The sequence below is a fragment of the Callithrix jacchus genome, chromosome X (assembly GCF_049354715.1).
Source record: "Callithrix jacchus isolate 240 chromosome X, calJac240_pri, whole genome shotgun sequence".
Lineage (NCBI taxonomy): Eukaryota > Metazoa > Chordata > Mammalia > Primates > Cebidae > Callithrix > Callithrix jacchus.
Genome location: NC_133524.1, coordinates 102,179,720 through 102,205,851, shown reverse-complemented (window position 1 = coordinate 102,205,851; position 26,132 = coordinate 102,179,720). Strand labels below are relative to the sequence as shown.

General features: G+C 35.6%; 1 protein-coding gene across 1 annotated transcript in view; it reads right to left on the bottom strand.

The window, feature by feature from the left end:
• Positions 1 to 26,132, bottom strand: part of IL1RAPL2 (interleukin 1 receptor accessory protein like 2) — a 1,167,415-nt gene that overhangs the window by 260,438 nt on the left and 880,845 nt on the right. Inside the window, exon 6 of the mRNA XM_017968450.4 lies at positions 24,981 to 25,055. Within this exon, the coding sequence (XP_017823939.2) occupies positions 24,981 to 25,055 (75 nt within the window). The remainder of the gene's footprint in view (positions 1 to 24,980; positions 25,056 to 26,132) is intronic.

Genomic DNA, 26,132 nt, shown 5'->3' with positions numbered 1-26,132 from the left:
AATCGCTCATTCTGTTTGCAAAATTTCAAGAAAGCCATGCAATTCTTAACCACAGAGAGTAGTTAATGAAAACAAACCATTAGCTACTAAAGCGAAAATCAAAAGTTTAAGGTCGTCCCCACACCAATGCCACAAGTTGATTTAAAAGCATTTAAATCAGGTATCTGTTGTCACACAGACAAAAAAAAATTATGCTTAGTTAACTAAATTTGCAAATTTTTTTTTAGAAAGCACCGATTTTGGTCAAAGTGGTTTGTGTAGGTGGATAGGATCTAAAATTTGTCAGGAATTTTAAATTAGTACATAGCCCCAGAAATCTAGACACCATTAAGCCTATTTTCTCAGAGGCAAAAAATGAATATATTTTTTACTGACCATGGAAGAAATGATTATGGGGATTTTTCATGTAGCAATTTCTATAAAAAAGGTTTGGGGTGGTTAGCTGACCACAAATTTCAAATACTAGCCAACAGTGTGATGTGGCTGCTGAATGAGCTCACACAATCCCAAACTACATTTATAATAATAATGATACCTTCCATGAGTGTGCTGCTTCATATTGTAAAAAGCGCCTTCACACAGATGATCTCATTTTACATACTGATTATAATACAGGAAGTCAATATCTTATTATTGATGAGTTAGGCCACATCTGGTATATGGTCTCATATTTTAAGAAGTATATTATCACTCTTTATTAAGTATATCCACAAGAGGGTAGCCATAATAGTGTATAGTTCCTATAAGAAATTATCTGGCCAGGAGTGGTGGCTCATGCCTGTAATCCCAGCACTTTGGGAGGCTGAGGTGGGCAGATCATGAGGTCAAGAGATTGAGACCATCCTGCCCAACATGGTGAAACCCCATCTCTACTAAAAAAAAAAAAATACAAAAAAATTAGCTTGGCATGGTGATGCATGCCTGTAGTCTCAGCTACTTGGGAGGCTGAGGTAGGAGAATTCCTTGAACCCAGAAAGCTGAGATAGCAGTTAGCAAAGATCATGCCACTGCACTACAGCCTGGGTAACAGCATGAGACTCTGTTTCAAAAAAAAAAAAAAAAGTAGCCCAGAAGCAAGATGGCTGAATAGGAACAGTTCTGGAGTGCAGTTCCCAGTGAGAACGCAGAGGGTGAGTGATCACCGCATTTCCAAACGAGTTTTTACTGCTCACAGACCAGGAGATTCCCTGGCGGAAAGGCACCATGAGTCTCCAACATGGCTATTTCAGCCATCACAGTGGGTCTCTGCATAAAATCTCACACAAATCTGGGCAGCCGTTTCAACTGGTGCCTGGAATGCCTGGGAGACAGAGTGGCCCATTCAACTGAGAAAAAGGGGGCTGAAACAAGGAGCCAGGAGATCTGGCTCAGGTGGGTCCCACCCCAACAAAGACCAGCAATCTGAAACGCTCTGAATTGAGAGATTCACAGCAAGTGCAGCTGGACCCAGGATGGTCCAGCTCTGTGTGGGCAAGGGCGTCTGCTATTACCAAGGCAGACCACCACTACCGAAGCAGTCTGCCATTACTGAGGCAGTCAACTATTACTGAGGCAGTCCACCATTACTGAGGAGACCCCCATTACTGAGGCAGTCTGCCATTACAGACACAGTTCACCATTACTGAGGCAGATCCCATTACTGAGGCAGTTCTAACTATACCTCTATAAACAAAACTGCAAGGAAATTCACACAGCAACTGGGCAGAGTCCACAGCAGCTCAACAACACCTCTGCTGGCAGACTGTGACTAGGCTACCTACTCGCTGGGCAGGGCATCTCTGAAAAAAGGCAGCAGCACATCTGGAACTTATAAATAAAGCCCCACCTTCCCAGGACAGAGCACCTGAGAAAAAAGGCAGTTATGAGTTCCACAGCAGCAGACTTAAACATACCTGCCCAGCAGCTCTGAACAGAACAACAGAGCTCACAGCTCAGCACATGAGCTCCTATAAGGTACAGACTGTCTCCTCAAGCAGCTCCCTGACCCCCATATACACAAACAGAAACCTCATAAAGGAGAGCTCCGGCTGACATCTGGCAGGTACCCTTCTAGGACAAAGATAACAGAAGAAAAAAATGGCAACAACTCTTACTGTTCGGCAGCCCCTGTGGGTGATCCCCAGGCAAGCAGAGTCTGGAGTGGACCTCCAGCAGTCCTACAGCAGAGGCCTGACTGTTAGAAGGAAAACTAAAAAACAGAAAGAAATAACTTCATCACCAACAAAGAAGGATGTCCACTCAGAGACTCTCTCTGAAAGTCATCAAGTACAAAGACCACACGTAGATAAATCCACAAAGATGAGAAAAAAACACCAGAAAGGGATGAAAACACCCAAAACCAGAATGCCACTCTTCCTTCAAGGAATCACAACTCCTCACCAGCAAGGGAACAAAGCTAGATAGAGAATGAGTCTGATGAACTGACAGAAACAAGCTTCAGAAAGTGGGTAATAACAAACTTCTCTGAGCTAAAAGAACATGTTCTAACCCAATGAAAAGAAACTAAGAATCTTGAAAAAAGGTTTGACTAAATGTTAATGAGAATGGACAGCTTAGAGAAGAATATAAATTGACTTGATGGAGCAGAAAAACACAACATGAGAACTTCGCAAAGCACACACAAGTTACAATAGCTGAATCAACCAAGCAGAAGAAAGGATATCAGAGATTGAAGATCAAGTCAGTGAAATAAAATGCGAAGGCAAGACTATAGACAAAAGAGTGAAAAGAAATGAACAAAGCCTCCATGTAATATGGGATTATGTGAAAAGACCCAATTTATGTATGATAGGGGTACCTGAATGTGACAGAGAGAATGAATCCAAGCTGGAAAACACTCTTCAAGATATTATCCAGGAGAACCTCCCGAACCTAGCAAGGCAGGCCAACATTCAAGTCTAGGAAAGACAGAGAACACCACAAAGATACTCCTCAAGAAGAGCAACCCCAAGGCACATAATCATCAGATTCACCAAAGTTGAAATGAAGGAAAAAATTCTAAGGGCAGTAAGACAGAAAGATCAGGTTACCCACAAAGGGAAGCCCATCAGACTCACAGCAATCTCTTGGCAGAAATCCTACAAGCCAGAAGAGAGTGGGGGCCAATTTTCAACATCCTTAAAGAAAATAACTTTCAACCAAGAATTTCATATCCAGCCAAACTAAGCTTCATAAGCAAAGGAGAAATAAAATCCTTTACAAACAAGCAATTGCTGAAAGATTTCATCACCACCAGGCCTGCCTTACAAGAGTTCCTGAAAGAAGCACTAAACATAGAAAGGAAAAACCAGTACAAGCCACTCCAAAAATGTACCAAATGGTACAGAGCATCAACACAATAAAGAAACTGTGTCAATTAATGGGCAAAACAACCAGCTAGCATCAAAATGGCAGTATCAAATTCACACATAACAATATTAACCTTAAATATAAATGGGCTAAATGCCCCAATCAAAAGACACATACCGGCAAATTGGATAAAAAGTCAAAACCCATCAGCGTGCTGTATCCAGGAAACCCATCTTAAGTGAATGGATACACATAGGCTCAAAATAAAGGGATGGAGGAAGATCTACCAAGAAAATGGAGAGAAAAAAAAGCAGAAGTTGCAATCCTAGTCTCTGATAAAATAGACTTTAAAGCAACAAAGATCAAAAGAGACAAAGAAGGACATTACATAACTGTAAAAGGATTAATGCAACAAGAAGAGCTAATGATGTTAAATATGTACTCACCCGATACAGGAGCACCCAGATACAGAAAGCAAGTTCTTAATGACCTACAAAGAGACTTAGACTCCCACACAATAATAGTGGGAGACTTTAACACTCCACTGTAAAAATTAGACAGATCAGCGAGACAGAAAATTAACAAGGATATCCAGGACTTGAACTCATATCTGGACAAAGAAAACCTAATAGACATTTAGAGAACTCCCCACCCCAAATCCACAGAATATACATTCTTGTGAGTACTGCATCACACCTACTCTAAAATTGACCACATAATTGGAAGTAAATCACTCCTCAGCAAATACAAAAGAATGGAAATTATAACTAACAGTCTATCAGATCATAGTGCAATCAAATTAGAACTCAAGATTAAGAAACTAACTCAGAATCGCACAACATCATGGAAAGTGAACAACTGGCTATTGAATGTTGACTGGATAAAAAATGAAAGGAAGGCAGAAATAAAGATGTTCTGTGAAACCAATGAGAATGAAGACACAGTGTACCTGAATCTCTGGGACACATTTAAAGCAGTCTCTAGAGGAAAACTTATAGCAATAAATGCCCACAGGAGAAATAAGGAAAGATCTAAAATTGACACCCTATCATCAGAATTAAAAGAGCTAGAGGAGCAAGATCAAAAAAACTCAAAAGCTAGAAGACAAGAAATAACTAAGATCAGAGCAGAACTGAAGGAGACAGAAACATAAGAAACCCTCAAAAGTTAATAAATCCAGGAGCTGGTTCTTTGAAATCAACAAAACAGATTGCTAGCCAGAAATAAAAAAGAAAAAGGAGAAGAATCAAATAGATGCAATAAAAAACAATAAAGGGAATATCACCAGAGATTACACAGAAATACAAACTACATCGGAGATCACTACAAACAACTCTATGCACATAAACCAGTAAACCTGGAAGAAGAGGATAAATTCCTGGACACTTGCACCCTCCAAAGCCTAAGCCAGGAAGAACTTGAAACCTTGAATAGATGAATAACAAGGACTGAAGTTGAGGCAGCAATTAATAGCCTACCAACCAAAAAAAGCCCAGATCCATATGGGTTCACAGTTGAATTCTACCAGACATACAGATGTACAAAGAGGAGCTGGTACCACTCCTTCTGAAACTATCCCAAACAATCCAAAAAGAGGGATTTTTTCCCAAATCATTTTATGAGACTGACATCATCATGATACCAAAACCCAGCAGAAACTCAAAAAGAAAAGAAAACTGCAGGCCAATATCCATGATGAACATAGATGTAAAAATCTTCAATAAAATACTGGCAAACTGATTGCAATAGCACATCAAAAAGCTTATCCATAATCATCGAGTAGGCTTCATCCTGGGGATGCAAGGCTAGTTCATCATATGCAAGTCTATAAATGTAATTCACCACATAAACAGAATCAAAGACAAAAACCACATGATTATCTGAACAGGTGCAGAGAAGGCCTTAGACAAAATTCAATAGCCCTTTCTGCTAAAAACTCAAAAAACTAGTTATTGACAGACATATCTCAAAATTCTAAAAGCTATTTATGACAAACCCATGGCTAATATCATATTGAGTGGGCAAAAACTGGAAGCATTCCCTTTGAAATCTGGCACAAGACAAGGATGCCCTCTCTCACCACTCCTATTCAATATAGTATTGGAAGTTCAAGCCAGAGCAATCGGGCAAGGAAAATAAATACAGGGTATTCAATTAGGAAAGGAGGAAGTCAAATTGTCTCTATTTGCAGACTACATAATTATATATTTAGAAGATCCCATCGTCTCAGCCCAAAATCTCCTGAAACTGATAAGCAACTTCAGCAAAGTCTCAGGATACAAAATCCACATGCAGAAATCACAAGCATTGCTGTACACCAATAACAGACTTAAAAGAGAGCCAAATCAAGAACGAACGGCCATTCATAATTGCTACAAAGAGAATAAAATACCTAGGAATACAACTAACGAAGGATGTAAAGGACCTCTTTAAGGAGAACTACAAACCACTGCTCAAGGAAATAAGAGAGGCCACAAACAGATGAAAAAACATTCCATCCTCATGGTTAGGAAGGATCAATATTGTGAAAATGGCCATACTGCACAAAGTAATTTATAGATTCAACACTAGCCCCATCAAGCTACCTATGACCCTCTTGACAAAACTGGAAAAAAACCACCTTAAAATTCATATGGAACCAAAAGAGAGCCCACATAGCCAAATCAATTCTAAGCAAAAAGAACAAAGCTGGAGGCATTACACTACCGGACTCCAAACTATACTACAAGGCTACAGTAAACAAAACAGCATGGTACTGGTACCAAAACAGAGATATAGACCAATGGAACAGAACAGAGGCCTCAGAGGCAGTGCCACACATCTACAGCCATCTGATCTTTGACAAACCTGACATAAACAAGCAATGTGGAAAGGATTCCCTCTTTAATATATGGTGTTGGGATAACTGGCTAGCCATGTGCAGAAAAGAGAAACTGGACCCCTTCCTGACACCTTACACTAAAATTAACTCCAGATAGATTAAAAAGACTTAAACATAAGGCCTAACATCATAAAAACCCTAGAAGAAAACCTAGGCAAAACCATTCAGGACATAGGCATAGGCAAGGACTTATGACTAAAACACCAAAAGCATTGACAACGAAAGCCAAAACAGACAAATGGGACCTAATTAAACTCCAGAGCTCTGTACAACAAAAGAAACAATTGTTAGAGTGAACCAGGAACCAACAGAATGGGAAAAACTTTTTGCAATCTACCCATCTGACAAAGGGCTAATATCCAGAATCTACAAAGAACTTAAACAGATTTAAAAGAAAAATCAAACAAACCCATTCAAAATAGGCAAAATATATGAACAGACACTTTTCAACAGAAGACATACATGAGGCCAACAAATATATGAAAAAAATGCTCATCATCACTGGTCATTAGAGAAATGCAAATCAAAACCACATTGAGATACTATCTCACGCCAGGTAGAATGGCGATCATTAAAAAATCTGGAGACAACAGATGCTGGAGAGGCTGTGGAAAAACAGGAACACTTTTACACTGTTGGTGGGAGTGTAAATTCCATTATGGAAGACAGTGTGGCAATTCCTCAAGGACCTAGAAATAGAAATTCCAATTTACTCAGCACTCCCATTACTGGGTATATATCCAAAGGATTATAAATCATTCTATTATAAAGACACATGCACATGTATGTTCACTGCAGCACTGTTTACAATAGCAAAAACCTGGAACCAACCCAAATTCCCATTGATGATAGACTGGACAAGGAAAATGTGTTACATATACACCATGGAATACTATGCAGTGATAAAAAAACAATGAGTTCGTGTCCCTTGTAGGGACATAGATGAATCTGGAAACTATCATTCTCAGCAAACTGATACAAGAACAGAAAATCAAACAGTGCATGTTCTCACTCATAGGCTGGTGTTGAACAATGAGAACACATGAACACAGAGGGGGGAGCATCACACACTGGGGTCTGTTGGGGGGACTAGGGGAGTGACAACAGGGGGTAGGGAGTTGGAGAGGAATAACATGGGGAGAAATGCCAGATACAGGTGACAGGGATGGAGGCACAAACCATGTTGCCATGTATGTACCTATGCAACAATCCTGCATGTTTTGCACATGTACCCCAGAACCTAAAGTGCAATAATATATATACGAATAAATAAATTATCAAGAATTGTAAATATTTATCTTAGAGAATATAAGATGCTGGAGGGATCCTGCTAATTTTTTTAAATATTTGAAGGACTATATGGAAGAAAAATAGGTTTACTCTGTCTTGCCACAAGAGTGAGATTATAGTTTAGCATAAAAGGAACTTTCCGATGACAATAATTATACAATAACTGAATAGGATGCCTTGTGGATATAATGTGTTCTCCGTTGTCATGGAACACTCTTGTAGACAATATTCTTAGAGATGCTCCCAGAGGTATTCCTACACCAGTTAAGACTAGCTGACTGCTATTGGGACCGCCAGTTCTCACCCATATCCATGTGTTCATCTACTTTATGAAACCTTCCTTGATATTAGTTTGGTCATGTGATGAACTCCGAATATGATATGGTTGGAAGTGATGTGCACTACTTTCTGTTCTGGAGCCTAAAAACAACATTGCAACCCTCCGCATTCTCTCTCTTGGCTAGATGAGTTTGGGGGATCCAGAAGAAGACCGAAGGGTCACTAGGGGATGGCAAAGCCACAAGGTAGAAAAAGCTTGAACTGCATAGGAAGTGACATGAATACCCAATTGGACTTTGTATTAGCAAGATGTAAACTTTTCTTATGTTAAGTCACTGTGATTTATGGTTATTTATTATATTGGCTGGAGTTTCCTTCCAATTTTAAGACTCTATGGCTTTGTTGTTGTGTGAAAGTGGGTCTCACTCCATCGCCTAGGCTGGATTGCAGTGGTGCAAGTAAGGGTCACTACAGCCTTGACCTCCAGGGCTCAAGTGATCCTCTCAGCTCAGCCTCCTGAGTAGCTGGAGTCATAGGCACACACCACCATGCCCAGTTACTTTTTGTATTTTTGTAGAGTGGGGGTTTCACCATGTTGCTCAGGCTGGTCTTAAATGCCAGGGCTCACACAATCTGCCCACCACAGCCTCTCAAAATACTAGGATTACTGGCATGAGCCATTACACAAGGCCAAGATTTTATGGTTCCTGATGGCACTAAGGTTGTTTTCTAAAGTAAAGCTGGATTCATAAAATATAAGGAAATTAATGGGAGGGCTGTAGTGAGGGATGTTGTCAAACATCTGAAATTTAGTTATCACAGAAATGTATTCACTTGTTTTTTTCATTCATTCATATATCTGTGCATTTGTTCATACATATGACTGTGCATACATACATAAAACAGACATTTACTGAGCCTCAGGCACAGTGCTTATCGCTGGAAAAGAAATGCTGAAGAAAACACTAACTCAATTTTACAGTCTAGTAAGAGATAAAGACATATCAACAAATGAAGATACAATTAAAAAGTATACATGCTGGGACAGAAGAATTCATAAGGTATAGCAGGGACATAAAAAGGAAACATATTTTCTTCCTGGGATTGCAGATCAGGGATCAGGAAAGGTATCATTGGGAAGTGATGATAAACTGAACATTGGTATACAACAACCTTTGCCAGGAGATTAGGAGTGAGGAGGCATATGATTTCCTGCATGAGAAAAAAATAAAACAGTTTGGGATAGCTAGAATGATGGGACAGAAGAAGTAGGTGGCAACCAATAATCAAGGTAAATAATTAGTATCTTGTCCTTTAGGCAAATAAATGAGTTATATAAGAGATTGAATCAGGAGAGATATGTAAGATTTACATTTTAACATAGAATTTTTTTCTGGTTATAGTGAAGAGAATTTATTAAAGATGAGAAAGAAGAGACAAAGAGATCAATTTGGAATTGATTGTGATACTTGTCACAGCAAAAATATGGGATCCTAATTTGAAGTTACTAAAGCAATAATATAGAAGAGTCTAAGTAGGAAGGTCTCTAAGCATTGTTGTCACAATATGTAAGACAAGGTAGAGGGAACAGTATACTTTAAGCCTTAGGTTTCTGAGTCAACAAATCTCTTTTACAACACTTCTCACCAACTGTTTTGTATATTTGTTTTTTTTTTTAATTGAAGTAACTAACATATAACATGAAGTCTACCCTCTTAACAAATTTGTAAGTATATGGCATTGTTATCTATATATCCATTATTGTACAGCAGACTTCTAGAACTTTTTCATCTTGCATGACTGTAACTCTATACCCATTGAAGAGCAATTTCCCATTTCTACTTCTACCAGTGCCTGGCAACCACCATTCTATATTCTGCTTCTAAGAGTTTGACTATTTTAGCTATGTCATGTAAGAAGAATCATGCAGTATTTGTCTTTTTGTGACCAGATTATTTCACTAAGCATAATGTCTTCAAGGTTCATCCATGTTCTCATGTATGACAAGATGGTCTTTTTATTTTTTTATTTTTTTAATGTTCTTCTTTTTCAAATGTACATGATATTCCATGGTATGTATCTATGAGGTTTTATGTATCCATTCATCTGCAGATGGATGTTTACATTGTTTCCACACCTTGACAAATACTCAGAAGTGGGATTGCTGGATTATATGGTAGTTTTATTTTTAATTTTTAAAGGCTCACAATACTGTTTCCCATGAAGGCTGTACATTTTACATTCTCACCAATCATGCACAAGCTTTCCAATTTTGCCATATCCTTACCAGCACTTATTTTCTCTCTCTTATTTTTTTTTTGCTTTTTATAATAGTAGCCGTCTTAACAGCTGTTATAGATCACTATGCTTTTTACTTTTATTTCCCTGATGATTAGTGATATTTATCACTAATCTCATATGCCTGTAGACTTATTGTATTTCTCCCGTGAGAAATGTTTATTCAAGGTTTTTATCTATAGTTAATAAGTTTATTTTTGCTGTTTTTTTGTTGTTATTGAGTTGTAGGTGATACTCAGATACTTTACATATTAGCCTTTTGTTAAATATATCATTTGCAAATATTTTCTCCCATTCTGTAGGTTGTCTTTTCATTCTGCTTGGATGAATTATTTCCTTGGCTGCATAGAAGCTGTTTAGTTTTCCACAGTCCCACTTGTCTATTTTTGCTTCTGTTGCCTATACTTTTGGTGTCACAGCTAAAAGATTATTGCCAAAAACAATGTTATGAATTTCCCCTGTGTTTTCCTTTAGTAGTTGTAGAGTTTCAGGATGTATGTTTAATTCTTTAGTGCATTTTGGTTGATTTTTTGTGTATGGTATAAGAGAAGGGGTCTAATTTCATTATTTTTCATATTGATACTCAGTTTTCCCATGATCATTTGTTTCCCCAACCTCTTTGAAACTAGGGACCAGTATCCCGGAAGACAATTTTTCCATGGACAGGGGCAGCATTTGGGGGATGGTTTTAGGATGAAACTGTTCCACCTCAGATCATCAGACATCAGTTAGATTCTTATAAGGAGCATGCAAGCTAATTCCCTCACATGCACAGTTCATAATAGGGTTCATGCTCCTATGAGAATTCAATGTGCCACAGATCTGACAAGAGGCAGAGCTCAGGCAGTAATGCTTGCTTGCCTGCCACTCACCTCCTGCTTTGCAGACTGGTACTGCTCTGTGGCCCCAGGGGTCAGGAACCCCCTGGTTTAAGAGATTATCCTTTTCTCATTGTATAGTTATGGTACATTTGTTGAAGATAATTTGATCAATTATGTGTGGGTTTATATCTGAGTTTTTAATTTTATTCCATTGTTCTACTTATCTGTCCTTATGGTAGTACCACACTGTTTGGTTACTGTAGCTTTGTAGTATGTTTTGAAGTCAGGAATTTTGAGGCCTCAGCCTCAAACAACAAATTGTTTTTCCTTTAAATTGTTTTGTCTATTTGGGGACCTTTGTGTTTCCACATGAATTTTAGGATTGAGTTATCTACTTCTGCAATAAGAGTCACTGAGATTTTCATAGGGATTGCCTTATATCTGAAGACCACTTTGGGCAATTATGGACATTTTAATAATACTAAGACTTCTAATCCATAAATGTGAGGTGTCTTTTTATTTATTTGTACCTTCCTTAATTTACCTCAGCAATGTTTTGTAGATTTTAGTACACAAATCATTCACCTTTTCAGTTAAGTTTATTCCTAAGTTATTTATTCTTTTCCACACTATAAATGGCATTGTTTTCACAGTTTTATTTGTGGATCATTTATTCTTGGTCTATAAAGATGCATACGATATTTATATATTGATTTTGTATCCTGCAATTTGATAAATTTATTAGTTCTAAGTTTTAGTGGAATCGGTAGGATTTTCTACCTATGAGATTATGTCATTTATTAACAGAGATGCTTTTACTTCTTTATTTCTGATTTGAATGCCTTTATTTCTTTTTCTTGCTTGACTGTTCTGGCAAGAACTTTTCCATTACTATGTGGAAGAAAAGTGACAAGAGTAGGCATACTTGCCTTGTCCATCATCTTAGAGGAAAAGCTTTTGTTTTTTCATCATCAAATATAATGTTAGCTGTAGGCTATTTTTGTATATGGCTTTCATTTTGTTGAGTGTTTTTATCATGAAAGGTTGTTGAATTTTGTCAAATGCTTTGTATCTATTGAGATGTTCATGTGTTCTAAAGATTTTGATCTTTTGTTCTGCTAATGTGGTATATCACGTTGACTTATTTTCATATGTTGAAACTTCCTTGCATTCCAGGGTTAAATCTCACTTGGTCATGATGTTTGATCATGTTAATGTGCTGTTTAATTCAGTTTGCTAGTATTTTGTGGATGACTTTTGCATTTATATTGATAGTTTTCTTTTCTTTTAGTGTTTTTATCTGGCCTTAGTATTAAGGTAATGTTGAATGAGATTGGAAGTATTCCCTTCTCTTCAATTTTCTGGAAGAGTTTAAGAAAAATTGGAATTAAATCTTCTTTAATTATTGTAAATGCATTTAATTAACATTTATTATTAATACAGTCAATTAGTTCTTAGTAGAATTATCCAGTAAAGCCAACTGGTCCTGGGATCTTCTTTGTTAGGTGGTTTTATCACTGATTCAATAACTTTACTCATTATTCATCTGTTCAAGTTTTCTGTATCTTTCTGGTTCAATCTTGGTAGATTGTATGTATCTAGGAATTTATCGTTTTCCTCTAGGTTTTCCAATTTGTTGACAAAGTTATTCAGTTTTTGTAATGGTTTGAGGTAGTACCTTCTAATCCTCACCAGCATTTGTTATTTTTTTCCTGTTAATAATAGCTAACCTAACTGGGATGATATGATACTCTGTTTTGATTTTGATTTGCATTTCCCTGGCTAATTGCCTTGATCTGATCATTATACATTGTATGGTTTGAAATGTCATATATACCCCATGAGTGTATTTTTAAAAGTTCTTTGTACATCAGAAGAATATAAAAACTAAAATCACAGGAATCAACACTGAGAACCAAAAAGTAAATGCAAGCAGAGTAGCAATCTGTAAAGTTTAAGAGCTACTTTATATACAAAGTGGTCACTCATGAGAACAGCTGTTATTAGATTAATAAGCAAACTATTTGACAGAAAAAGGAAGTGGAAACACAGAGAGATGTGAGTACATAAATCGTCCCTGGTACAAATTTGTATATATTTACATATATATAATAACAGTCATATGTGTACATATGTAATAGCAGAGTTACAGAAATTCTGAGCTGACTAATAATGATCAGGCTAATAATCATTTATTCACTACTGATCTAGCTGATTCCTCACTAGTATGCTCAATTAAACTGCCTGTGGGCATCACAAAAACCTTAATCACTGCATGTGCCAATGGTTAATTATATCTTACACTCATCCTACTTTACAGAACTATTAAAGAAATTAATTAAATGATGTCTGAAAACATGATTTGAATGCCTTGAAAAGATATACTGCATAAATATGAGGTACTATTTTTGTCAAAGTCAACCCTCCACCTTCCTTAATTATTTTATGTAGAGTTAGCATGATTCTTTTTCTTTCTAAAGACCTTTCATTTTCTCATAATTGAGCTAAGGGAGTGTCAACAAAAAGAATCAAACTGTGTAAAATAGTTGATGAGGTTTATTCTGAGCCAAATATTTGTGACCTATGGCCTGTGACATAGCCCTGAGGAAATCCTAAGAACATGACCACCCAAGGTGGTCAGGGCACAGCCTATTTTTATACATTTTAGGAAGACATAAGACATCAATCATGTAAGATATACATTGGTTTGGTCTGGAATAATGAAATAACTTGAAGCAGGGCGCTTCCAGCTTATAGGTAGACTTCTAAAATGTTCTGATTGTTAATTGGTTGAAAGTTATTATCAATCAAAAAATGTGTGGGTTGCACTAAGGGGTTATGGAGATCAAAGTTTTATCATGTAGATAAAGCCTCCAGGAAGCAGGCTTCACAGAGAATAGATTGTATGTTTCTTATCAGACTTAAGGTCTGTGTTAATGTCAAATGCTGGTCAACCTTTCCTGAATTCCAAAAGGGAATAGGGCATACATGTTCAACCCTCTCTTCCTGTCATGGCCTGAACCAGATTTTCAGGTTAACATTGAAATGTTCTGGCAGAGAGGAGGAGTCCATTCAGATGGTTGTGGCAAGGAGGAGTGCCTGAAATTTTATTTTAGAACTTTTCCTCTATTTTGTTGTAGGCCTCCTCTCCATCACACGTTCACATTCTTTTTGTTCTTTTGCCAACAATCAGCCTTGAGATACACCATGATTGTCATCTCACTAAGTTAAAATTTTATCAAACAACTTGACAATAAATGTAAAATCATCATCATAGTAACAGGTATACAATCAACACCTTCACATCTAAGGAGAATAATGACATTGATACAGGCCCTCAGTGAGTCAGAACTCCTCCTGCTCTTGAAAAAGAAATATCTTAAAAATATATACCAAATTTCAGTATACATAAGCTCTCCTCCTGGGTTAATATTGCATTTGTAAACAAAATCAAACCTTTTTTGTGAACCTGATGCATATAATATTAATTTAATTTTTGAAATTCAGATATTGGCAAAGAGTAGACTTTTTATTAGAACTGGTATAAAGCCAAGTTTACCTTCTACTCTTTTTGAAGGAGTTTCTTTTTTTTAGCAAAAGGACTTTCTTTAACTGAGCTTTTTTTTTTTTTTTTTTTGAGACGGAGTTTCGCTCTTGTTACCCAGGCTTGAGTGCAATGGCGTGATCTCGGCTCACCGCAAGCTCTGCCTCCTGGGTTCAGGCAATTCTCCTGCCTCAGCTTCCTGAGTAGCTGGGATTACAGGCAGGCGCCACCATGCCCAGCTAATTTTTTGTATTTTTAGTAGAGATGGGGTTTCACCCTGTTGACCAGGACGGTCTTGATCTCTCGACCTCGTGATCCACCCGCCCCGGCCTCCCAAAATGCTGGGATTACAGGCTTGAGCCACTGCGCCCAGCCTTTAACTGATCTTAATTGCCAGGTGTGTCCTCTTTTGCATCACTCTAAGACCTAGTTCTTTCAAACTTTACTTTTCAGTGGCTATGACCACAGTGACAATACCTTTGTTTTGTGGGAATCAAGAGCCAACTCTTACAGGTTTAGTACCACTGTCTTTGATCTTTCAGTATCCATTTCTTGCCTGCTTTACAATGGCTTTCGGCCTTTGACTTTTCCGCCTTGCTAGAAATCGAAGATCGGTGTTTTCTCTGACCTGACCTCTTTGCATACCACCTTGCCGTGGCTTCTGCAACATCTAAGCTTCCAAACTCTAAGTTACTACCTTGACTGTAAACTACTAGTAGTTTCACAGATCTCTAAGTATTTTTTTCCAGATCTCTTGCCTTGTCCTTATTCTGTGTAGACTCTGTCTCAACAAAATTGTTAAAAAATGCTTCTCCAGGCATAGTGACATGTCCCTGTAGTGCCAGCTACTTAGGAAGCTGAGACAGGAGGATCATTTAAGCCCAAGAGTTTGAGGCTGCAGTGAGCCTGAATCATGATACTGCACTCTAGCCTGGGTGACAGAGTGAGACCCTGACCCCTCAAAAAAAGGACCAAATATTTATATCCCACTCCTGATAATATCTAAGTAATTTTTGGAAAGAGCTATTACTAAAGGAGCAAAAGATCTTCCAAAGTTTAAGCCAATTTATTTAAATGAGATGCAGAGCACAATTAATGGAATTATCTGTATGATACAAAGCTACCCTCTACCTCACTTCAGAGAACACCCTTCTACTTTAATTAGAAATAAGCTATAGCTTACACAATTTTCTACAAGTTTGCCTATAAAATCTGCCTTTATTTACATAAAATTATATAAAATATTTGAATTGAAAGAGTTCTTACATAATTCTGTTTTTTTTTCAGTTCATGTGGCATTTTAGATAGAGTAAAAATTTGTAGCTTTTTTTCTTTTCCAGATCTTTAGCAAGAACCCACTGAATAAGATACACTGAATAAGATGGGTAAGAACATGAAACTGCTGAGAAGTGCTGCAAAGCTGATTGTATTGATATAAACATAGACATCATATGCTTTTGGGGAATACTGGACTCAGTTGACACGTATTCCTAATAAATTCAAACAGCGGAGAGTTCTCCAACTTATTTTTAAGTCTCTCATCTATCCTTCCTATCCTTTAATGATACAGATGAATTTCTTAATTTCTGTTCAGATGCTGGATTACATACTTTTTTTTGGCCATTTAAGTATACTGTAAATCCCTCCAGAAAACTTTCCTATACTGCCTTGTGCTTCACAGGCAGTTTTCAGGCATATATATTTCTTAAAAATTAGTTTGCTATTTAAAAGGAACATGTTGCCTGAGTTACAAAGATTTAAAGTTAAAGCAATGATCTCAATAATTTCTATTTTCTCACTGAATCAAATCACGCTAGATACCCTTTTAACTTCTACATATATGATCCTTCACTTTCTGTCCAAAAATCTATTTTAAGAAAGGGCAGAAATAAGTCTCAAGTGCAAGAGGACCATGTAAACAATAGTACTAATATTAATAGACATTATGGCTAAGATTTAAGAGTGACAACTTTAGCTTCACTACTTTAAAGCTGCTTACTAGCTTGGATAAGTTTTATAACTTCTTTGAGCCCATTTTTCTCATTTAAAAAATGGGTCATGGACATTTCTTCAAAGACACAAATGGTCAACAAGCACATGAAAAAATGCTCAATAAAATTAACCATTAGAGAAATATAAATTTAAAAATCCAGTTTCAATCATAATAGTACTACATACACATTAGGATAATGTTAAAAAAATAACAACTCCTTTCGAAAATATAGAGAAATAGGAACTCTTCTCCATTGCTTGTAGGAATGTAAAATGGTACAGTCACTTTGGAAAGCAGCCTGGTAATTCTTCAAAAGATTAAACATAGAATTACCAAATGATCCAGCAATTCTATGCCTAGGTATACACAAGAGAAATGAAAACATATGTCCACACATAAATTTGTACATGGATGCCCACAGCAACATTGTTCATAAGAGCCACAGAATACAAATGATCCCTCAACTAATGAATGAATAAATAAAATGTGGTAGATTATTATTTGGAAATAAAAAGGAATGAAGTACTTACACATGCAATAATGATGATTGAACCTTGATAACCATACGTTAAATGTAAGAAGCCAATCACAAAAGACCACATGTTGTATATTTTATTTGTATTAAATATCCATAATAGGCAAATCTATAGTTACAGATGTTTATTAATGACTATCAAAATCTGAGGATGGGGTGAGGATGAGGGAGAGAGGAGTGAATGTCAATGGTTACATAGTTTTTTTCTGAGGTGTTGAAAATGTTCTGAAATTGTGGTGATGCTTGTACAACTTCATGAATATACTAAAAATCATTAAAATTGATGTTTTAAATCACCAATTGTAGAGTATATGACTAATATAATAAAACTGTTAAAATGAGACAAGTAGTTGGTTTTATCACAGAGTTTTTGGGAGGATTAAATAAAATAATCTATATAAAGTATTTAATATAGTACAAAGGACCTTGTAAGCAATCAAGAAATGATAGTTCCACTACTACTGCTACTGATACTACTCGTACAAATAATAATAATTAGTAGTACTATTACTACTAAGGAAACATAATAATAATAATTACTATTCTTAGCAGTATTAGAAATGTCATTAAATTATAATACTAAGTAGAATAATTATATTATTATTTATAATAGAGCTATTATTAAATAATAATTACTATAGTTGTTAATATTATTTAGCTGTCCTTACTAAACTGATAGTTTTGTCCTAGGATACAGTTTGGGGTCTAGATAATGTTACCATACCCAGTGTGCTATAATAAAAACAAAATACTTTGGAGTGAAACAGATCTGGTTGAAATCCCTTCTTTGTCACTTACTAATTATGTAACATCATGTAAGTTATTTCAACTGTCTGTGGCTACACATTTTCTCATATGCTAAATATTTCAACAATACCTGCTACTACTTTGAGCTCTTACGAGGTATAAGACAGTGTATGTACAAATGCCCATTATAATGCCTAGTAACTAGTAAATTCTCAAATAATTTTGGTTCCAAATATATGAAATCGTGGTTTTGGCTTTTTAAAAATATGATGACACACAATCAAGCTTATCATAGTATCTGAATGAGACAAAAGCTTAAGCAATGACCCCAAATACCAATGTATGCACAGAGGAAGAAGACTGGTTAACAATCATGCTATTTAAGAGATGTTCATAATCACATTATTAGATTCTAACCACATACTTTTTAGTAAACTGTTAACTTTTTTCCCATTTCATTCTTCAAAATTTCAAAACATGCACAGCTGTTATAAAAATTTAAGACAAAGTAAGGGAACCAGTTTCAGTCTTACTCATTAATACTGTAGCCAACTCTTAGGGAAAAGGCTTGGCCTAGATTTTCCAAAGTTGTAAATAATGCACATGTTGTATAATCTGGGCAATAGAAGAATGGTTTTCAGCTTGGGGTAGCCCATGCTAAGCTTGTGCATGTTATCCTGAATAAATAGGTCTTTTGGAAACAACTCACTAACCCTAGAATGTCTACAAGGATGAGGAAATGCTACCGTGAACTAGCTCCAATTATGTATGCCAAGAAAGCTGAGTAAGTTCATAATACCCTCCTTCCTACTCTCCAAACTCTTCACAGTGTTCATTTATTCAAGATTATATAAAAGTTTTTAAGGAGTTATTTGAATCTAAGAGGGTAAAAATATGATATAAAGAATTAAAAGAAATCCCTTGCTTCCACCATTATACACACAATGCATATATCAAGTTATGATCCAGCTAATGAAATAATCATGTATTACTATTTGTATTAACAATAATTCTGGTTTGACATTTAGCTCAGTTGGTGACTTGCTGTGGATTGTTCATTTTATGTCAACTTTAGAAGGAGTTGACACATTTTGTTAAACTGAATTGATTCAAGGCTATCAAAAATTTATATTTTTAGTATTTGCCACATTAAAGCAAATGGTGGACAATTTATGATTTCAAAAGGTTCTATTCTTAGCAATTCTTAATTATTTTGAGATAAATGTAGTAATTATGTTGAAGTTACAGAGTTTTGTCATTGTAATGAGTGAAAACCTAAGCACATAGAACCTTTAATATATGAGGTCCTATGACAAAAACAAAAAGCATTCCCCTTCCCCCACCCTTTTTGCAGTTCTCATACTGTGATGCAATTCTACTTATACACATCTGTTTCCCCACTAGATTGAGAACTCTTTAAGGCCAAGAAAATCATTTAATTCACCTCTATATCTTCGGGATCTAATATACTGTCATCCAGTAAGAACTCAATAAATGTTTTCAGGGAAATAAAGGTTTATAAACAACATAGATTTGGTTGAATAGCTAATTTCCTAATTTAGGATTAAATGTTATTTGTTTGCCTTCTAGTCCTGAGTGTTGAATTAAATGTTATATTTTGATATATTGTAGGGTCTCTTACACTTGTCTCTTAGGGGATCTGATATAATTTTCAGCAGAAACTGGTATGGTAGGGAAATCAATTTCTGATGAACATTAACACTTCTTATATACACAGAGACAATTTGAGCCAATAGCACATAACACAGTCATGTAATTTGAATTTGAATAGCCTGTAAAAACAAAATAAATTCTGAATGAGAAAATAAAAGAAGAAAAATCTTTTATACTGGATCAGATTTGTCTAGAGATTAACTATCAGCCTTTTGAAACATCTGAAGTAACCCAATTAGCTTGGACTGTTCCACTTGTCTGAGTTTTTCTGTTCTACTTTAGGCTCCTCAGGCCTCCTTTTTGATTCACACAGAAAAAGAAAGTAAATGTTTATATGTATTTTCTACGTAATACTGCCTAGCTTATTTTAAGTCTTAAGAAACTTCCATGAAGAAAATTATCATCCAGGTGCAGTGACTGACACCTGTAATCCCAGCACATTGGGTGGCCTAGGTAGGCAGATCACCTGAGTACAGGAGTTTGAGACCAACCCGGCCAACATAGCAAAATGCCGTCTATACTAAAAATAGAAAAATTAGCTGGGCATGGTGGCACGTGCCTATGATCCCAGCTACTTGGGAGACTAAGGCAGGAGAATCGCTTGAACCTGGGAGGTGGAGGTTGCAGTGAGCCGAGATCGCAGCACTGCATTCCAGCCTGGGTGAAAGAACAAGACTCTGTCTCAAAAAAAAAAAAAAAAAACAAGAGGAGAGAGGAGGGAAGGTGAAGGGAGGGGAGGGGATGGGAGGAGAGGGGAGAGGAGAAAAATTATCATCGTCATTCAGAAGAATAGGACATATTTTCAAACTCACCTTTAATTAAAATTAGATGGAAGATCTCAAATATTTCATGCAAATTTGTTAGTGACTTTTTCAAAACTTCTAGGAGTATGTTACACTTTGTAAAGCATGCACTTAGGTCTTATGATAAAATGCAGTGTATGAAAAAGGGTCTGTCTAGCATGAATATGTATCAAATTGGGCACATGTCCTTATAATATTTTAATACATTGGTATTAAAGGTGAAAAATAAGTTTATATATTGTAATACAGTGCTGTTTTACTTAGAAAAATTATTGAAAATATATTTTTTTCAACTGCTGAGAAAAGAATTAGCCTTGGTATAATCAAGGTGTATTTCTTGAATTTAAAGCTAAATTTACCTTCAGAGAGATAAAAAAATAAGGGATAACACGACCAAATTGGAATTTTTAATGTGTGTGTTGTACATTGTTTTATCTTTTATATATCTTATATTACCACAGGGAACTTTAGTTGCATAGACTTGCTTTGTGAGAGCAATTGTTTTCAGATTATTTTGTTAAGAATGTGTTTATCATCTCAAAATATATGGTTATTTGGTGAAGATTATCTTCTTTCAATATTACATTGTGAACACAATTTAGCAACAACCAAACTGTCATCACTAAGTCAGCAAAATGTATGTAAATTTCTAGAACTTTGTAGATGACTAATGGCTTACACTATAGGAGAGAAGAAGTCAAGATGTTTATTTTCCTCTAGAGACACAACAAAATATCTGTACTGATGCCAACTCCATGCATGAAAAGTACTTATTTCTATTGAAATTTTTCATTTACTGTATTCCTTTTAGAAATATTGAGAACTGAGAACAGAGTGTAACCCTCAAACACATAAACAATTATTCCAGGCCATGTTTTCTAAAACTACCTTGAAGCCAATACTCAAGTATTCCCTAAAACTTGTCTCATTTTGCATAAAATGGCTGCATGAAATTCTTGTTCATGGGAAAAAATAAAATTAATAATGCTCTAGATATACTAATTAATGTTTATTCAGGTAATCTACTATTACTTAACAAATTACCCCTAACTTAATGGCCAGTTACAACCACTTTATTTTGTTCATGAATTTTGAGGTCATAAATTTGAGAATAGTTCAGCTCAGTGGTTTGTCTCTGATCTACATGGGATAAGCCAGGGAAGCTGGGGCTGGAGGATCCACTTCCAAGATGTCTTCTTCACTTATATTGGTGCCTTGGTACTAATTGACCTCTCTCTCCCACCACATTGTATCTCATCCTCTAGTGCCTCTCTATGTGGCTTAAACTACGAGCAGCATGGTGGTTTCAGATTTCACCAAAAGACTGGAACAGAAGTTACACGTTTCTTTTCATCCAGCCTCTAAAATTTCAGAACATCACTTTTGCCACACTCTATTGGTCAAGTATGTCCCAAAGGCCAACCCAGAATCAATGGAAGAAGAATGAAAAATTAAGTTTAGACATTGGGAATAGCCAAAAATCTATGACCAGATTTAATCTACCACAATGTCCTCTAAAATTTTAAGGAATGGAATTTGGAAAACCCAATGTGTTTAGCCATATGGATTGGATTTTTGTATTTTTTGGCTGTTCTAATTTTAGTTCTAGCTTAAGGATGTCCAGAGCTGAATGTGTTTGATAAACTTCAGAAACTGAAGGAAGACAATGTCTAGAAGTTTTTATTACCTTACTGAATTCTGAAAGTTTTCCAGACATAGACAGAGATACCCAATAGTGTCAGTTATCTTTCTCTCTCTTTTTTACACCTGGCGTTTTCTAATGTCTCATGATTCTCACTGCAGACCTCCTGCTGACACTGAGGAGCTCTTTGACATTTATAATGCTCATAATATCACCTGACTATTGAGGTATAAGAGCAACTTACAAAATGATTTCCAATTGTGAATAAATGGTGCTAAATAAATCCATGGAAGAGTTAAAATCACTTAAAATTAATCAGTCATGTGCTCCTTGAAATGCCAAAGATCTGGTTTGATTCATTTTGTTTTACTTTCTCTGAATTATATGGTTGTTTAACATCTCAGTCTAACAGACTTTCTGGGATGAAAAATAAGCAGGTCTCCATCTTTCTGTCAATTAAGTTATTTCCAATTATGTTACAAACTAAAACCCAACAAGTTCAGCCTTACATCAATTGTAAATTGGAAGTAAATTATTTTAGTAATCTTATAGGATGGTAGTATTTGGTAGGGTATTTTGGCATATATATCTATATTAGAATACAGGTTTATACATAGTACACATCTTGTAGATATCCTGAAAAGTACATACAGGTGTTGCACACAGTGAATCTGAATGGAATGTATCTTCTATAAGGGTCCTTCTTACTTTGGATAAGTACTTTTCAAACTTTGCTGCTGAAATGTGCCTAATAGTAGAGGAGAGTAAAGAGGGTATTCCTCCAGGGGCCACAAACATAAAATTTACTCATATTTTATTTGTGAATTTTATCATATACATATTATTACGCAATTGTTGCTTTCTACTCCTTTATATATGTGTGTGTGCATGTGTGTATGTATCTTTTTGTATGAAAACAATTTATCCACTTGAATTTCCATGTAAACTAATGATAGAAGATCAACTTATGGCTCCATGTAACCCCTGGAAACACAAACTTCCCTTGGAATATTTTTATCCCAGTTTGAGGTGGAGAGATATAAGTAAACCATATCATACAGTCAGCATGAATGTCAGCATATCTAGATTTGTCTCTAACAAAATATAATGACTGCAAAATAATATAGGGGATATAAGAAGAGCCACAGTCTAATACTTCATTATTTACAAAATATTCACCATTTCCACAGTCCACTCTTGACAACATGTTTATTACTTTCTTTTTGTTAGTTTAAAAATGCTTAACTTTGGTATGCACATTTCTAGGCTGCATATGAAAACTACAATGTGCTATATTTTATTTCAGAAAAATGAACAACATTAGGAATATAATTTTCTCTCTCTTATTTTCAAGATATAAATAAGCTTCCAACAATCCCAATTGAATTGTAAAGATCAAAAGTTGAGTCAAAACTTGCAAAAATTACAAGGAGATATCTCATCCCAGTTAAAATGTTTTTCATCCAAAAGAGAGGCAATAACAAATGCTGGAGAGGATATAGAGCAAAGAGAACCCAAGTGTCAACTGTTAGTGGGAATAGAAATTAGTACAACCATCATGGAGAATGGTTTGGAGGTTCCTCAATAAACTAAAAGTAGAGCTACCACATGATTCAGCACTCCTACTGCTAGGCATATACCCAGAAAAAAGGAAATCAGTATATCAAAGAGATATCTATACTCCAATGTTTATTATAGCACTATTCACAATAGTCAAGATTTGGAAGCAACCTAAGTGTCCATCAGCAGACACATGGATAAAGAAAATGTGGTACATATACACAATGGAGTACTATTCAATTATAAGAAAGAATGAAATCCAGTGATTTGCAACAACATGAGTAAAAATGGATGCAATTACATTAAGTGAAATGAACCATGAACAGAAAGACAAATTTCACATGTTCTCACTTATTTTGGGGAACTAAAAAACTGAAACAATTGAACTCATGGAGATAGAGAGTAGAAAGGGTATTGTGTGTGGTGGAAGTAGGAGTAGTTAATAGGCATAGTTAGATAGAATGAATAAGATCTAGTATTTGATAGCACAACAGGGTGACTACAGTCAACAATAATTAACTGTACATCTTAAAATAACTAAAATATTGTAACCAGATTGTTTATAACACAAAGGAAGAAACATATTTGAGGTGATGAATACCCCATTTACCCTGATGTGATTATTATACCTTGCATATCTGTATCGAAATATTTCATATACTTCATCAATTTACACACCTACTAGGTACTCACAATAATTAAAAATTAAACAAAAACAAAAACCTTTCTAAGAGAGTGAAATATTGGGATCAATTTATCAACCCTGGCTATATAATTGATAGAGACTACTACGGTCACAAATATCAATAAATCATATACTCAGTATAAGCCCAGTACATTTCAAGCATATTTACTCAGTTGTCTCATGGTTCTTTTATATAGAATTGAAGAAATTTAGAATACTAGAATGAAATCTAAGAGAGATGAAATCTTGCAAGTGTTAAGGACATGACTTAAATTAAGGCCACAGTTTGAAAGAAATCCTAGCAGGCCTCTGAGATTTTAGCTTATAGCACTTAAAATTACAAGGATTACCAGTAGGAGCTCTAAAAGGAGGTGTAACACCTTGTGTCCTTATTTGAGTATGTAAAAGGACAATAGCACTCATAAATCAACATGTCACTTTTCCCAACATCATATGATTCACAGATGTTCAGGATCCCAACCTAAAAACAAGTTTTAAATGGCCCTGGATTGTGCCATTGAAATAATATTATCAAATCATTTTAAAGGTTAAATCAAAGGGCTGTGTTTTATTTTAAGAAGTGCTTGGTCTCCAGGAGTTAATGCTGTCCAAACAAAAATTTTGGCTGACATGTATGAAAAGTTTTCTCTACCAATCACCAATGCAAGACACTCATCCATCTACCATTCATAGAGTTAAAAAACTGTCATACAGCACAGTTAGTACCTAGTGTAATTAATTAATATTACCATCTTTGATGCAACACAAACTCATTTCCTTAAACCGCTACTGCACTGAACTCCAGGGTTATAAATGAGCAGAACGCAAATTAATTTGCATGTAATAACAGTGGAGATAAACCTTTCCTGGTTCATGCAATTTTCCCCATCTGTTAACAGAGAGCAACTTTAGGATCTATTATGCCCAGAAGGGGACTTACCCAGCTGGACATCTATAACACTTGGCTGATTCTCCATGGGGAACAATGGCTTGGGAGGCTTGTCTGTGAGTAAAGCTAGAAGAGAAAATGAAAGAAAGTAATGGAAAAATTGAGATAAATTATGAGATGAGAAAGATTCTATCGTGTATGATATTTAATGTTTATAGACTTGATGGTGTGTAAACATTTATTAGACAGTGTTCCTACTTGGGTTTTTATTCTATCCATACAATATCCATTTCCCAGCACATTTAGAGCACCATTGATTCACTGTAAATAGGCCATTTTGACAGCTACATTTTCCAACAAGATGAAACAAGTGAACTATTTGGGGTGGTTTTTATAAATTTGTAAGTATAAGGAAATATATATTTTAAAAATATAATTGAGAAATATTAAATCCTCATGTATGCTTTGTAACAGTGTTCTGAATGAAATATTACCTAATCAACATTTTTAGTGACATAAATCTTCTAAACCTCTGAATTATCCCCTTCTCTCCACTGCAAGCTCCAAAACAATGTAATAAAGCAATGATACCTTCATTAGGATAATTGATCAAAAATACCAATTAAGCATCTTTTGTACACCAAGTCTTCTGCTAGCTACTAAAGGGAAAGAAAGTATTTATCTTTGCCCTCAATTTATAATCTAGAACTATAAACACAGGACTAGCATAATATAATAGAGAATAGAACATAGAACATAGCATTTGAGCTATAAGGCTACATATAGTGGTAAATAAATGGAGAAAGGAGAGGTCATTATTGGCTGAAAGGTTTGGGGAAATTTTTTTTGAAGAGAATAGATCTCCTATGAAACTTAAGGGATGGAGAAGATTTGAAAAGGCAGAGAGTAAAGAAGAAAAGATTCTCAGAAGATTTTCAAAATGATTTTCAAAAGATTCTCAGGAAAGATTAACAACATAAACCAAGGCACAAGAGTAGAACTTCTCAGGCATAATGTGCTTACAAAAAAATGAGTCTGGTGAGAAGGGGTTGTGTCAGCATCATGAATTGGAAATGAAACTAGATAGATAGAATAGGGCTGAATTCTGGAGGACTCTGAGTAACAGGCAGAGGAATTTGGATATGATGTGCTAGTCTGGAGTGTCATTGTAGATCTTGGAATAAAAAAATAATTCAACGGAAG